Raw genomic sequence first — 13,410 nt, forward strand, 5'->3', positions numbered from 1 at the left:
CAAGCCCCGCCCCCGGAAATCCTTTAACAGATTACTTCTCCAATTTGGGCAGTTGATGATGTAATCTGCCCCTTCAATCTTGTTGTTATGCAAATTTCCAACGCCTAACCGCCAAACCAAAGTTGTGACGAATTGCTATGAGGCAGGCAAAAAACCCATCCCGGCTAGTTCAAGTGGGAAAAGTCCTACCCGGCCCCTGACTAACCAGGCAACCAACTGACGTCCATAGCAGCGTCCCCTATCGAACAGGGATGAAAGAGGCTGGGTTCCCACCTGCAGGGGGCTTTAAATTGCCAAGCCCCGCCCCGCCCGACCTTATTGGTCGGTCCCGGGGATGATGCAGGTGGGAACCCTCCACGGCGCAGGGGCTGAGCTCACAGCCCCTACGCGATGGTTCAGTCGGGCCGCCCACAACCCCGCCTCCGTAGAATGCGGAAGCGGCTCTTTCATGATAAGTTACACCTGCTGAAATCCATACCTGTACACAACTATGAAATGTGCTTCAGCCCTCTCCTCATTGGCACCTGGCCACCCTAAATCAAACGCAGGAACGAAAGGATGCACAGAAGATAAAAGTTGTATCCAGATTAGAATAGGCAATTGACATTTCCCTCTCCACCCCCAACCCCCCCCCCAAAAAAAACAACGAATGCATGCCCTGCATCTTCCTCACATCAGCTCCAGATGGTTGGGGGGGGGGGACACAGAACAGTCTTGCAGGGGAAGGATGTGGGTGCACAACAGACATTGTTCCTCTCACACAAAACACTACGTAGTGCTATTTTGCGCGCGCGCACCCCCAATCATCTGCCAAGATTCCAATTAGTGGCCTCCAGTTAGTTCTGCAGTGAAAATGCAAACAAACTGAAAAATCAGTGCACCGCTTGGAATTCAAAATATGAACTCTCTGAAAGGCTGCAGCTTGATTACAGAGTGCATATTTCCATGGGAAATCTTTTGTCACCTCAAACCTACAATTCATGTCATGATTGGGAACATAGCTTAGTGTTAAGGGTCTATGCTTAGCATCTCTGTTTTAAAAGATTCTTGGGTAACTAAGCTAGAAAAGATGTCTGAGGAACCCAGAAGGCCGTTGCCAGTCACAGTGGACTGAACTGAGCTGGAGGAAGCAAAGGGCTGACAACACAGGGCAGCTTCATTCATATTCCTCCGGTGCCTTTAGGGGAGTGGCTGTGGCCCTGGTAAGATTAGCCCTGCAAGGTCCAGCAAAAGGCCCACCGAGTCCAGCATCCTGTTCTCACAGTGGCCAACTAGATGCCCATGGAAAGCCTATAAGAAGGACTTGAGTAGGTAGAGCTTTGCACGTGGACTGCTCAAGTTCCATTCCTACATTTAAAAGAATTTCAAACAGCAGAGTCATGAAATATTTCTTTGCGAACAACTTCCAGGTACAGTAGACAGGCCTGGCCTGGATTGAACTGCCTCAATATGAGGCAACTTCATATGAAAGTTTATTTTAAAATATTGCTGAGAGTGCTGAGAGTTTTGAATCTGTTTCTTCAGATGTATTTCAACTTTAAATCTGATCACTTGGCTTTCCCTCATTTGATTTCCTTTCAAAGCCATTAACCATCCAAATAGCTTATTAGTGAATAAGGCAGATTTGCGATCATCTCAGACCTACACATTATACTTATATTATAAGCTAGATGTCTCACTGAACAATGTTCTCCAAATTATAATTAGATAAAGACCATGAAGTGCTTTGCATACTTTAATGTATTACATGAATGATAAGGGTTATCATTAGTATTAGTTAATGAGCAAGTTCCTTGGCTCTGTGCAAGAGTTATTGGCTCGAATTCTCAGAGTGGATTTATGCAGGAGGACGAGATAGCAGGAAATCAAAATAATTTAGAATCATAGAGTTGGAAGAGACCACAAGCGCCATCCAGTCCAACCCCCTGCCAAGCAGGAAACCCATCAAAGCATTCCTGACAGATGGCTATCAAGCCTCTGCTTAAAGACCTCCAAAGAAGGAGACTCCACCACACACCTTGGCCGCAAATTCCACTGTCAAACAGCTCTTACTGTCAGGAAGTTCTTCCTAATGTTTAGGTGGAATCTTCTTTCTTGTAGTTTGAACCCATTGCTCCGTGTCCGCTTCTCTGGAGCAGCAGAAAACAACCTTTCTCCCTCCTCTATATGACATCCTTTTATATATTTGAACATGGCTATCACCCCTTAACCTTCTCCAGGCTAAACATACCCAGCTCCCTAATCCATTCCTCATAAGGCTTGTATTTAACTTGTATTGTGTTGGGGGGGGGGGAGTTCTTCAGCCAGGTTACACAGCAAGGTTACACTTTTGAAAATGCCTTTCTTATGTGAAGGCTTGCAGTTTAGGAGACTACAAAGACTGTAGCTGTAGGAGCAAGAGTGAAGCAAGTCACTGACTATTTCCTTTTCAAACGCAGAAATTGATGCCCCCAAGAACTTGCGTGTCCTCTCCCGGACATATGACAGCCTGGAACTTGAGTGGGACAACAGTGAGGCAGAGGTGGGGAATTTCAAGGTCATCTATAGCACTCTGGCCGGAGAGCAGTACCATGAGCTTTTAGTGCCACGAAGTGCAAGTGCCACAACCAGGGCCACCCTCACAGGTAAGCTTCCTCATCGTGGGTGCTTTTCATTTTTCCTTGCAGAATTTACAAGCGGGGAAATGTTACAATTGATTTTGACTATGTCTGCATGATTGTGCACTATTTTTCTAAAATGTAAACATTTTGTGAGTGTTGTAATGAACATGCAAAGTGAGGTTAATTTTACTTTAGGTTTTTGTACAGTCAATAGGTCAAACTGTTCTTTTAATGGATCCTGAGGCTGTCCTTAAATGGCCTTTGATGGCTTTTGATGGTGAGTGGCTACTAATGATGGGACACACACACACCACCTGCTGTGGGCAGAGACTGAAAGGAAACAGTTTGGCATTTTGGCATTTGACCGCCAAAGGAAGCAGAAATCTGAATTTTTGCAGCTGCCTGGCACAAAGTCAGCTGGAGAAAGGGGGCCTCCAAGGACATTCTGTTTTAAAGACTAGCACAGTGTCTCTCTGCTTGTCCACTCTCCCTTGCTTTCCTTGTATGTTTTAAAATAAATATCACAAAGCACCCCAAAGTATCCAGTACTCACAGACAAACTTGCTCTGAAAAGCCCTGCCTCTGAAACTTTTGGAAAATATATATATATGATAAGAATAATATTTGAGAAAACTGGGTATTGAAACTTGCTTAACCTAAATCATATATCCCAGTTTCCAGCGGCCCTTTAAAGTACGCTTCACGCAGAGTATACGCAGTCAGAAGTCGACCTGGCTAAGAAAACACCACCAAGAGTGTAGGGAATTATCTCCCTTATATGAAACCCCTTACTAGCTGCACGCTTGTAAAAGCATGCAGATGAAAATACAAACGGTTGGGTTTCTTTAACTGAAAAACAAACTGACTCTAAAGAGACTTTAAACTAAAGATAAATGCTTTCTCTCTTAGCAACGTTATCTACCCACATTCCAACCTTCAACCCATTCCAAACCTCCCACAAACTCCCACATAACTCCCATTAAACTACCCAAGAATTAACAGCAAACTAGCTTCATAACTAAGCAACTCTCATACTAAGATTCAACTAAGGAATCTCTTAAACTGAGAGTCTCTCTTGCTAAGATTCAACTGGGAATCTCTTAAACTGAGAACTGAGAATCAACTAAGTATTCTCCAACAAAGGTGCTGATCTCACTGAGAGATACAGTTCTCCTAAGAGATACATTCAACTGAGAGATCTACTAAGAGATGAATCTAACTGAAAGATCTAGCTAAGAGATACAGAAGGCTTTCTGGCAGAGCCTTATATACAAGAAGCAGAGCCCACGCCTGTGAGCAATTAACAGAAACACCGGCACCTGTTTCTCTTAAACAGAAGTATTTACATTAGAGTGGCTCTAAAGTAACTTGACTACTCAAAAAATCCAACAGAAACATCATATCTCTCTAGGAAGCAAAGAGCATGAAACAGATTGAGTTTCAAGTGATGTGGTTGCAGTAAGGTGCTCTGTCCATGGCATGTGATCTCTTCCAAACTTCCAAGTTGTTGTGATGAACTCACCTTTAGTGCTGTTCCACACATTACAGTCTTTCTGGACAGAGATTATCTCCATTAAAAAGTGTCATGGGTGAGGTGTACCGGGTTAGTTGTTTAAATTTCATTTGTCTCTGTACTTGGCCAAACTCCCTCCAAGTCCTTGCTCAGCATTGCTCTCAAGGGCCTCTGAGTTACTCCACCTTTTCCATGACTTTTCTACCATAATTCTCACCAGTGCTTTTAAAACAATCACACTAAGTAGAAAAGTTTTAAACTTTGTGCAGTGTGCCACAAGCAGAAAACAGGTGCATACTGCAGAAGGTGTTTACCCCAAGAAACAATTGCGCCACATCTCATCCCGCAGAAGAAGAGTCTGGGAGGAAAGAGTCCCAGGCAATCTGACTGGAGGGGGCATTTCCTCCTGCCCCGAATTTAGGGCTTGTCCACTCTTCCACTTGTCCCATGCTTGGTTTGCCACGACATGCTGTCTAGGTACAGGTCCAAGTGGTTTTCCCCTTGCCCCAGGGAAAATTCTCTCTTTAGCGATAGATCAGAGCAAATGTCAATCCAGGGAAAAACCAAATTGCTGTTTGTTCCAACTGAGTGCTAAAGAGTGTTCCCCCCCCCCAGGGAAAAGCAGTGGTACAAGGGCTAAGCCCTTAGTTGGCAAAGGCATCCACTAAATAATCCTGTTAATTCTCAGATGGGGCTGAAAGATTTCACCTGCAATCCTGTCACACTTCCTTGGGAATATAAGAACCATTGAACTCAAGCCTCTTGGGTCTTTAGCAGTGTTGTGTGGGAAGGGAGCTGTAGAATAAACCTAACTCTTCCCAGCAGTTTTGTAGGTGGAGATCAGTAGTGTGTTGGACAAACTGTCTTTCAAGGAAATTCGTATGCCATTATTGATCTTCTAAATAAGGAGCTCCTGGTAAACCTCTGGAGACTTGAACACCACTGCTTTACTGAGGCGCCTCTGCAAGAGATGGGGAGAGGAAAGATTCAGTGGTACTTCCTGTGGGCACCACTTCCTTCTGCCCAAGCACAGCTCTGTGCCGATGTCTCCAGCATTAGAGAAGATGAAAAGCAAGGAGGAAATGTGGGGGGAAATTCCAGGCTCTTCTTAAACTCTTCTGAAAGCTGCTCTTAGCAGAGATTTCATGGCTGGGCTGGGCTGCTACAGAGGAGCATGAAACAGGTTTTCCTTAATTCCATTGGCAAGGACGTTCCGCCCTAGAGGGGGGATTTATCTTTGGTGTTTGTTTTGTCTACCTCTTGAAATGCAGCAGCCTGTCTCTGCTGCCTGTCTTCATGCACAGATACAGCCTTTTGGCCAGGTCCCCAACCTTCCTGAGATGCCCCATATGATAAGATCGAGGGAATACTTATGAAGAGCTGCCTTCAGTACATCTTCTGAGGAGCTTGGCATCCATTTAAACTAACATTCATGGCAGAGGTTTCTCACTACAGTGGAATCCTCTTACAGCCAGCTTTTCTGTGAACTCACAATACAAGTTTTTATTCATTCATTCATTCATTCATTCATTCATTCATTTAGCATTCAGTTTGCAGCCAAATGGTTTTAGAGAGGAAATAAGCAGGGTATGAACAGCTCTCCCCTGTTGTTTGTTCTTAGCATCCACCATTCATATGGAGAGAGAAAATGGTGTGTTTTTCCTCCATTTGCATTGTGTTTCCTTTGCATTGGAATAGAATCATAGAATCATAGAGTTGGAAGAGACCACAAGGGCCATCCAGTCCAACCCCCTGCCAAGCAAGAAACACCATCAAAGCATTCCTGACATATGCCTGTCAAGCCTCCGCTTAAAGACCTCCAAAAAAGGAGACTCCATCACACTCCTTGGTAGCAAATTCCACTGCCGAACAGCTCTTACTGTCAGGAAATTCTTCCTAATGTTTAGGTGGAATCTTCTTTCTTGAAGTTTGAATCCATTGCTCCGTGTCCGCTTCTCTGGAGCAGCAGAAAACAACCTTTCTCCCTCCTCTATATGACATCCTTTTATATATTTGAACATGGCTATCATATCACCCCTTAACCTTCTCTTCTCCAGGCTAAACATACCCAGCTCCCTAAGCCGTTCCTAATGGGGTGGGATAATATCATTACAGCATAATTAATTGCATAAAATTTCACCACAGCGGACAGCAAGAGAGAAAAAAATGAGGTTTTTGTCAGAAGCCAAACTGCAATACAAAGGAAACAGTGCTACATGCAATGAAATGCAACAAGATCATTTTCTTCCTATATCCCTAGGCTGAGTACTGTCAACAGTTTTTTACAGATTACTCCAAGATGCAAAAAGAAAAGAAAAAAAGATAAAGCAAGCTGCTGGTGAAGCACTAATCTGTTGGTGATCTACTGGTGGGCTGCCCAATGCCTGCTGATGTAGGTGGACCTTGATCTGATCTATCAGGGCACTTATTGGGGCCAAAATACACATTACAGGAAACTTGGAGCTGCACAACTATTTTCTGTTTAAAAAAATACTTACTCCAGAGGGTGCCTTTTCCTCACACAGTATAGTCCCAATGGAAACTATTTCTACTAGGGCTGGGTGATACGTTGACATTGTCTGAAACCAGTATGGTGTTCACATTATGGTACCAGTTTCAGACTTTTTGAGCTGCCAATACATTGCACCTCCCCAGCTGCTGCGATGTATCAGCAGCCCAAATTGCCTTCGCCCAAGCAGGCAGGCTGCTTTTTTCCTCTTGGGGTGGTTGTTTGCTCCAGGAGGAAAGATGCAGCCCACCTGTTTGGGCTTTAAGATGTTTTTTATTCTGCATACTATTTACAGTGCCAAGTGCCTGGAATCATGTCTGCTTAGTCTGAGTCAGAACCTCGCAATGGCTTCTTTCTGTTTCACGCTCAACATAATAGCTTGGGAATGGCAAAGCGCCTCCCCCTTGTCCTACGGGGTGCCATACGCCTCAATTCAGGTGTTGGGGGGAAGGGCCATCCCTCTGACTGCTCTCCGGTCCCTTCCTCCCCAGCTTCCTCCCCCTCCACTCGGTGGAGAGGCTGTTTGATGCTGATAGAGGCTTGTCTCTCCCCCTCTGCTTCCTGACTCCTGTAATCTGCTCCGCTGCTGGACTTACTGCTCTGCTAGGAACTCAACCTGATTTGGGGGGGGGGGCTGTTCCCTATAAGCCTTCCCCCTTACAGATACATTCCAGGCATTGTGATATATCAGCATATCATGGTGTTTAGCTACTGATATATCACAGTGTTGAAAACCAGATATCGCCCGGCTCTAATCACTACCAACAACTTGAAGCAGCCATTTTCCTAAATTTGTCAAATAGGAGCTTCAGTGGGAGCAATTTTCAATGGGACCACAGTGAGGAATTAGCTCTCTTCCCCACATACTGTGGTCCTGATGCTGATCAGGACACAAAGCAGCTGCTGTCTGCCATGTAAAAAGGAAAAATCACGAAACTCCAAACGATGCATTTTATGTTTTGTGTAGTTTAACCCTTAAATGCTGGAGATAAGAATGCCTGCTGAGCATTACATAGCACAGGTAACTTAAGAGATCCTGAAGACGCCCTCTTTTTTATTCATAATTTTCAAATACATTGGTGGGCCCCATGGATTCTAGTAGAAACAAAGACCAGTGCACAAAACTGAAGTCAGCCCAGCCCTGCACTGTTACGCTGGGCACTCTTAATTATGGCTTTATACAGAACAAACCACTGAGTCGCCCCCCACAGTGCTGTGATCTTCAAATGGGTGCAAATGAGCATAGCTGCCAAGTTTTCCCTTTTCTCGCGAGGAAGCCTATTCAGCATAAGGGAAAATCCCTTTAAAAAAGGGATAACTTGGCAGCTATGCAAATGAGTGGAGCTCAAGGAGACCAGGCTGGGTAACAGGCTGGCCCCAGTGACAAGGAACTATTTGTTTCCTGGTTTACATTTTGTCTGCACTTGTGGAGAGGAATTGCGTGCCATCTTACATCTTTTGTACCTCTGAGAAATTGCCAATATCCATTCAGTGAAGAGAGAAATAAACCCAAAGGGTGCCGACAAAGAGCCACTGGCATCCGCTTTGATCCAATAATGATAATGGATGATAGATTGCCTGGAAATTAACTAAATTGCTGTCTCCCCTGATGAGCCAGAAACCACAGGCCAGCCCTCCTGCCGGCAGCTGGATACTTATATTTCCATGGCACGCAGGGAGAAGCTGGGCTCTTTCATAAATTATTGAGTGTTTCATTTATGCCTCATAAATAAGAAACTCAAATGAAAATGTTAGATGTCAAATCAGTTTGGTAACAAATAAAGCTATCTTGGATTTTCTCTCGTCTGAAATTTAGCTTTACAGAAAGCAACTGAAGTATGTCTCATTAACGGTCAAGAGGTGACTGTTCTTTGCTCTAAAATTAATTCTGCTTTCTCAGCCTAAAATGGGGGGGAAATGGTCTATGCAACAATAAACCAACAACTCCCTCTTTTTAATTACCTGGATGGAGTGTGTGCTCAGAGGCACCTAGCTCCTTAATTTTCAGTATATGGTTGCCTCCTATGCCAGTATGTTGCACCTTACCTAGCTTGGTAGATCTCAGTGTTCTAGAAGAGGATCCCAGAGGCCAGTCCACCCACCTCTCCTTGAAGCCACCTCCTTGTAGTAAGCGTAAAAAGTGCTGTCAATCTTATCTCATGGCAAGGTGGAAGAGAGATTCTTCCAACTGTCACGGTCCAGTCGGCGGGCGGTTGAAGCCCTGGCTGAGGACGTCAGGACCAGAGGCAAGATGGTGCTGTAGAAGCAGGAACAGGCGCAGGGTTGAGGGTCCAGCAGCAAGCAGTCGCAGGGTCAAGGAGCAAGGCAGAGGCAAAGGTCTGGGAGTCAAGGAGCAAGGCGTCGGCAAGGCAAAGGTCCAAGGGTCGAGGAGCAAGGCGCCAGCAAGGCGAAGGTCCAAGGGTCGAGGATCAAGGCGTCGGCAAGGCAGAGGTCCAAGGGTCGAGGATCAAGGCGTCGGCAAGGCGAGGGTCCAAGGAGCAAGGCATCAGCAAGGCAAGGGTCCAAGGAGCAAGAGGCCAGATGCAACCAGGCAGGGATAGCATTGCTGTGGCAAAGAGCTGAAGGGAAATGCTGAGCTTTTCCTGCCACCAGGTGCAGTGAGGTATCAAGTGGCCTCACCTGAGTGACCACTCCTTGCCTCTCCAGCACAAGCTGAGGCAGGCCCCAGTCCTGCAAAGCACTACAGGCCCCAGAGCCTGACTCCTGCCCATACTCCTGACACCAACCATGCCCCACAAACTCTTTCATAGCATCTGTGCCAGAAAAGAAGAGTCGTGTTGAACCCAGTGGCCAAGGTGCTTACCACTTACAGTGGTACCTTGGGTTACAAACACCTTGGGTTACAAACACTTGGGTTACAGATTCCGCTAACCCGGACGTAGTACCTCAGGTTAAGAACTTTGCCCCAGGATGAGAACAGAAATCGTGCGGTGGCAGCACAGCAGCAGCGGGAGGGCCCATTAGCTAAAGTGGTGCTTCAGGTTAAGAACAGTTTCAGGTTAAGAACGGACCTCCGGAACGAATTAAGTTCGTAACCAGAGGTACCACTGTACTTCCACATCACATAATGCATGAAGTGGCTATTTTATTTTGCCGTGGAGATGAAAGGTTGCACGTCTACATGTTTGTACTCAGCCTAATTTTGTCTTTGACAACAAACTAGAGTTAAGCAAGTACAAGACAAAGTCAATGTTTTCAAAGATGGAGGCCTAGGTCAACTGAACAATCCTCAAGAACAAATTGAAAACTAACCTTTCCTGTTGAAAATGTTTCTAGGTTTCTAAACTAAATCGAAAGTATTATGGCATTTGTTTCTGAGGTGACATTTAATTTCTTCTCTTCTCCCCCAAGTCTCGGGTCTTATCAGACAATAACACAAACTAACGCCCCATACTTTGTCCTTTCATTATCAGTGGTTTAGCAGCAAATGTTAGCACAATTATTTATTTATGTTTTTAGTGACTTACCCAGTTTCCATGACAAAATTACAGCAGTGAAGCCAGGCTAGGGAATGGGGGGTGCGATTCAATTATAGGCACTTTGTGACATAGCTGTCAAGTTTTCCCTTTTCTCACGAGGAAGCCTATTCAACATAAGGGAATTTCCCTTTAAAAAAAGGGAGAACTTGACAGCTATGCTTTGTGAAAAAAAGACATGAACTGAACGCAGCCGTCCTTCAAAAGCCACATTTCCTTGAATTTTGCAATGCAGTTTTCCAGCCGAGTAATGAGGACAAAAACACATATACTGGGGTCAGGTATGTACAGAGATGCATATATTGATGAAAGTAACATACAAAAATGTGTTGCATTAGGGGGAATTGCTTTGCAAAAATGTACACATTAAGCAAAATTGCATGGAAACATTTGCACTAAAATGCTGATGAATCCTTCAGGAGAACTTTTTTAAAAAATGAAAACTGATATGGAAATGTGGAGAACTGAATTCAAGATTAAGAAAATGAGAAAGAAAATTGTTGGATTCACCCATCCATAAGCCAGACAAGAAGGAACCACTACGTGGGTGGAAATGGTTTCAATTCATTGCTTAATCTGTGCATCATTGTGTGTCCACATGCAGATTTGGTGCCAGGAACAGAATATGGAGTTGGAATTTCAGCTGTAATGGATGGCAAGCAAAGTGTTCCAGCTACCATGAATGCAAGGACTGGTGAGTGACACACAGTTTTAAATTAAAAAATCATTATGGAGTAAAACTAGTGGGTTCTGCCCATCTCTTGAATCTTCACCCATACAGTCATAACTCGGTTTAAGTACGCCTCGGTTTGAGTACTTTCAGTTTAAGTACTCCGCGGACCCATCTGGAACAGATTATTCCACTTTCCATTACTTTCAATGGGAAAGTTCGCTTCAGGTTTACGCTTCAGGTTAAGTACGGACTTCTGGAACCAATTGTGTACTTAAACCGAGTTACCACTGTACTTGGGGGCTCCAGAACATGGTTAAGTGACCCTCAGTTAATTCATTCTGCAGTACTTTGCCAGTTGGAATTAATGCAGCAATTTCACCAAGCAAATTATCAGGGTGTGGAGGAGGTCTAAAAGAAGGAGCTGATTGTACCGAGACATGTCACTCTGCCACACTCTGTGCCACACTTCAAATTTGGGAAGTCCTGCATAGGATTCAGGATAAATGGCTTTGCAAGCCTCCATTGGTTACTTCTGCTCCAGGTTGGCAAATGATTTCTAGCAGGAGTCCTATTCTGAATGATTTGAATGTTTGCAACACTGGCTGTGCCTGCAGAGTCACATGCAAAGTGCTCTTTTACCCTTTCTCTCCCTGTCGGGTGCTCTATCAATGTTCTCTTCTTTTGCCCCCCCCCCCCATTTGTTTGTTCCTGTGAGAGAATAGAGGCAAACAGGAATTAGCAGCAGAAGCCAAAATCTCCATTCTTCTTCACACTGATGAGGGGGCTCCTAGTAAGAAGGCTTTTCCTTGTGTCTTGGAGTGAGCAGCCGAGGGACATAAACAAGGGGTGGGGGAGAATATGGTTTAAAAGATTGTCCCATTACCACTGAGAGAGAGAGAGTGTGTGTGTCAATTTTTATAGACACATAAGCAAGCTGGCATTTTGCACAAGGGGAAGTATTTACAGCCAGCATTTCAATGCAAATGCAAACAGCTTTTGCCTTTATGTGATATTTGTACAGCGATTACAACTGCAAATATCAAAGGCAGCCTTAGAATTTCTGAGGTATTGATTTGTAGATCACACTGCTCTATCAACACTACCAAAATCCATTTCTTCATCATAATAACTTTCAGTGACCACTCTGATTGTGTGTTGGCACCACTAAGGATTCTGGATCTGTATTTTTAGGCTCCTGTCACAGGCGCGGTAGCGGCTACTCTAGAGTAACGACTCCTCAAAGCGTTGTCTTTTCATTCTTTTATTTAGTGCTGATTATTTACAGTGCAGAACAGTACTATGTACATGTTGTCAGTTAGGGGTCAGAACCTCCGAATGGAGATTCGCGCGTTTTCTTCCAGCAAAGTAGTCTCGGGATACTGAATCTCCGCCCCCTTCGTTTCCTCCGCAATTCCAGGGTGGGAGGGATTGGCCTTCTTCCCTTGCTGCCCACTTCCCTTCCCACACTGAGCATGGGCTCCGCTACCTTGCCTGAGCCTCGGTCACCACTTCCTGAGTCTCCGCTGGAGACCTCTCCCTCTCCACTAGCACTCGCGCTGGGAGACGAGCTGCTGCTTAAGATGGGAGGGACTTGCCTGTAACTTCTGTCCCTCACATCCCCTGTACTTTTGTGGGCCCAGCTCAGTTCTATACTGCAGTTCCACACCATAGTCAAGGGAGAAGAGATTGCTGAAGGAGACAATAGAGTCTAGTTCACACACACACACACACCCAGAGGAGCCTCATGCTTGCATAGAGATACGTGATAACCCCATGAGGCAGGAGCCACTGGCTTCAAGGCCAATGAAGTTTTCATCTGCATACATCATTAAGAGTTTTTTTCTGCACTGGTCCAGTAAAACGCTTCTGTTGCACAGACCAGAAACAGTTCTCTTTGCAGAGCATTAATCAAGCACAGCGGCTGGATTCTTGTTGCGGTAAAAGCCTTGTAGCTTTGCCAGTAACGACCCACGGAAGCCCAACTTTCGAAGACAGTTTTATTGCAGACAGATAACAGAAACACCTCCAGAGCTTTCAGACATGGCTGCTCCACACCCCACAGGCAAACAAAACAAACGCTCTATATATACTGAGCATCTTAACAACTTAACGACTTAACAACGTAAATCACGTGATCTTGCTAATTTGCCAGCGTCTTAGGTTTAAAGCCCTAACAGTCATTGCACATAGAGAGATTCAAACTAGCCAAGCCATGCCATGTCATCTCTATCAAATTCAACTGAAACTCAGTAGCAGCTGGCAAGGCAAAAAAAACCTGCCCTCTGGCCTGTCCCAGGGAGAATTTTTGGGACACTGTTAAGAGACAATGGGTTGTCAGTTATTTAATTCATTGTTATTCACTGCTGGGGGACAGAAGTGCTATTGGTGTGAAAATATTCTGGACCAACTTTTTGCGGAGGAAGCCCTGTTGCATTTGTGGAATCCCTTGCCCTGACCACCCGCAGACTGTCTCATCAGAGTGGTGCATGCTCTGCTTATCTCCCACTTAGACTACTGAAATGTGCTCTACATGGGGATACCTTTGAGGGTGACTCAGAAACTACAACTAATCCAGTATGCGGCAGCTAGACTGGTGACTGGGAGTGGCCACCAGGACC

The 13,410-nt window shown here is 45.0% G+C and overlaps 1 protein-coding gene across 1 annotated transcript in view; it reads left to right on the plus strand.

The window, feature by feature from the left end:
• TNR (tenascin R) overlaps positions 1-13,410 on the plus strand; it is a 77,847-nt gene that overhangs the window by 30,038 nt on the left and 34,399 nt on the right. The window contains exons 7-8 of the mRNA XM_060276597.2: positions 2,439-2,624; positions 10,724-10,813. Of these exons, the coding sequence (XP_060132580.2) occupies positions 2,439-2,624; positions 10,724-10,813 (276 nt within the window). The remainder of the gene's footprint in view (positions 1-2,438; positions 2,625-10,723; positions 10,814-13,410) is intronic.

This window comes from Zootoca vivipara, chromosome 7 (assembly GCF_965207765.1).
Source record: "Zootoca vivipara chromosome 7, rZooViv2.hap1.1, whole genome shotgun sequence".
Lineage (NCBI taxonomy): Eukaryota > Metazoa > Chordata > Lepidosauria > Squamata > Lacertidae > Zootoca > Zootoca vivipara.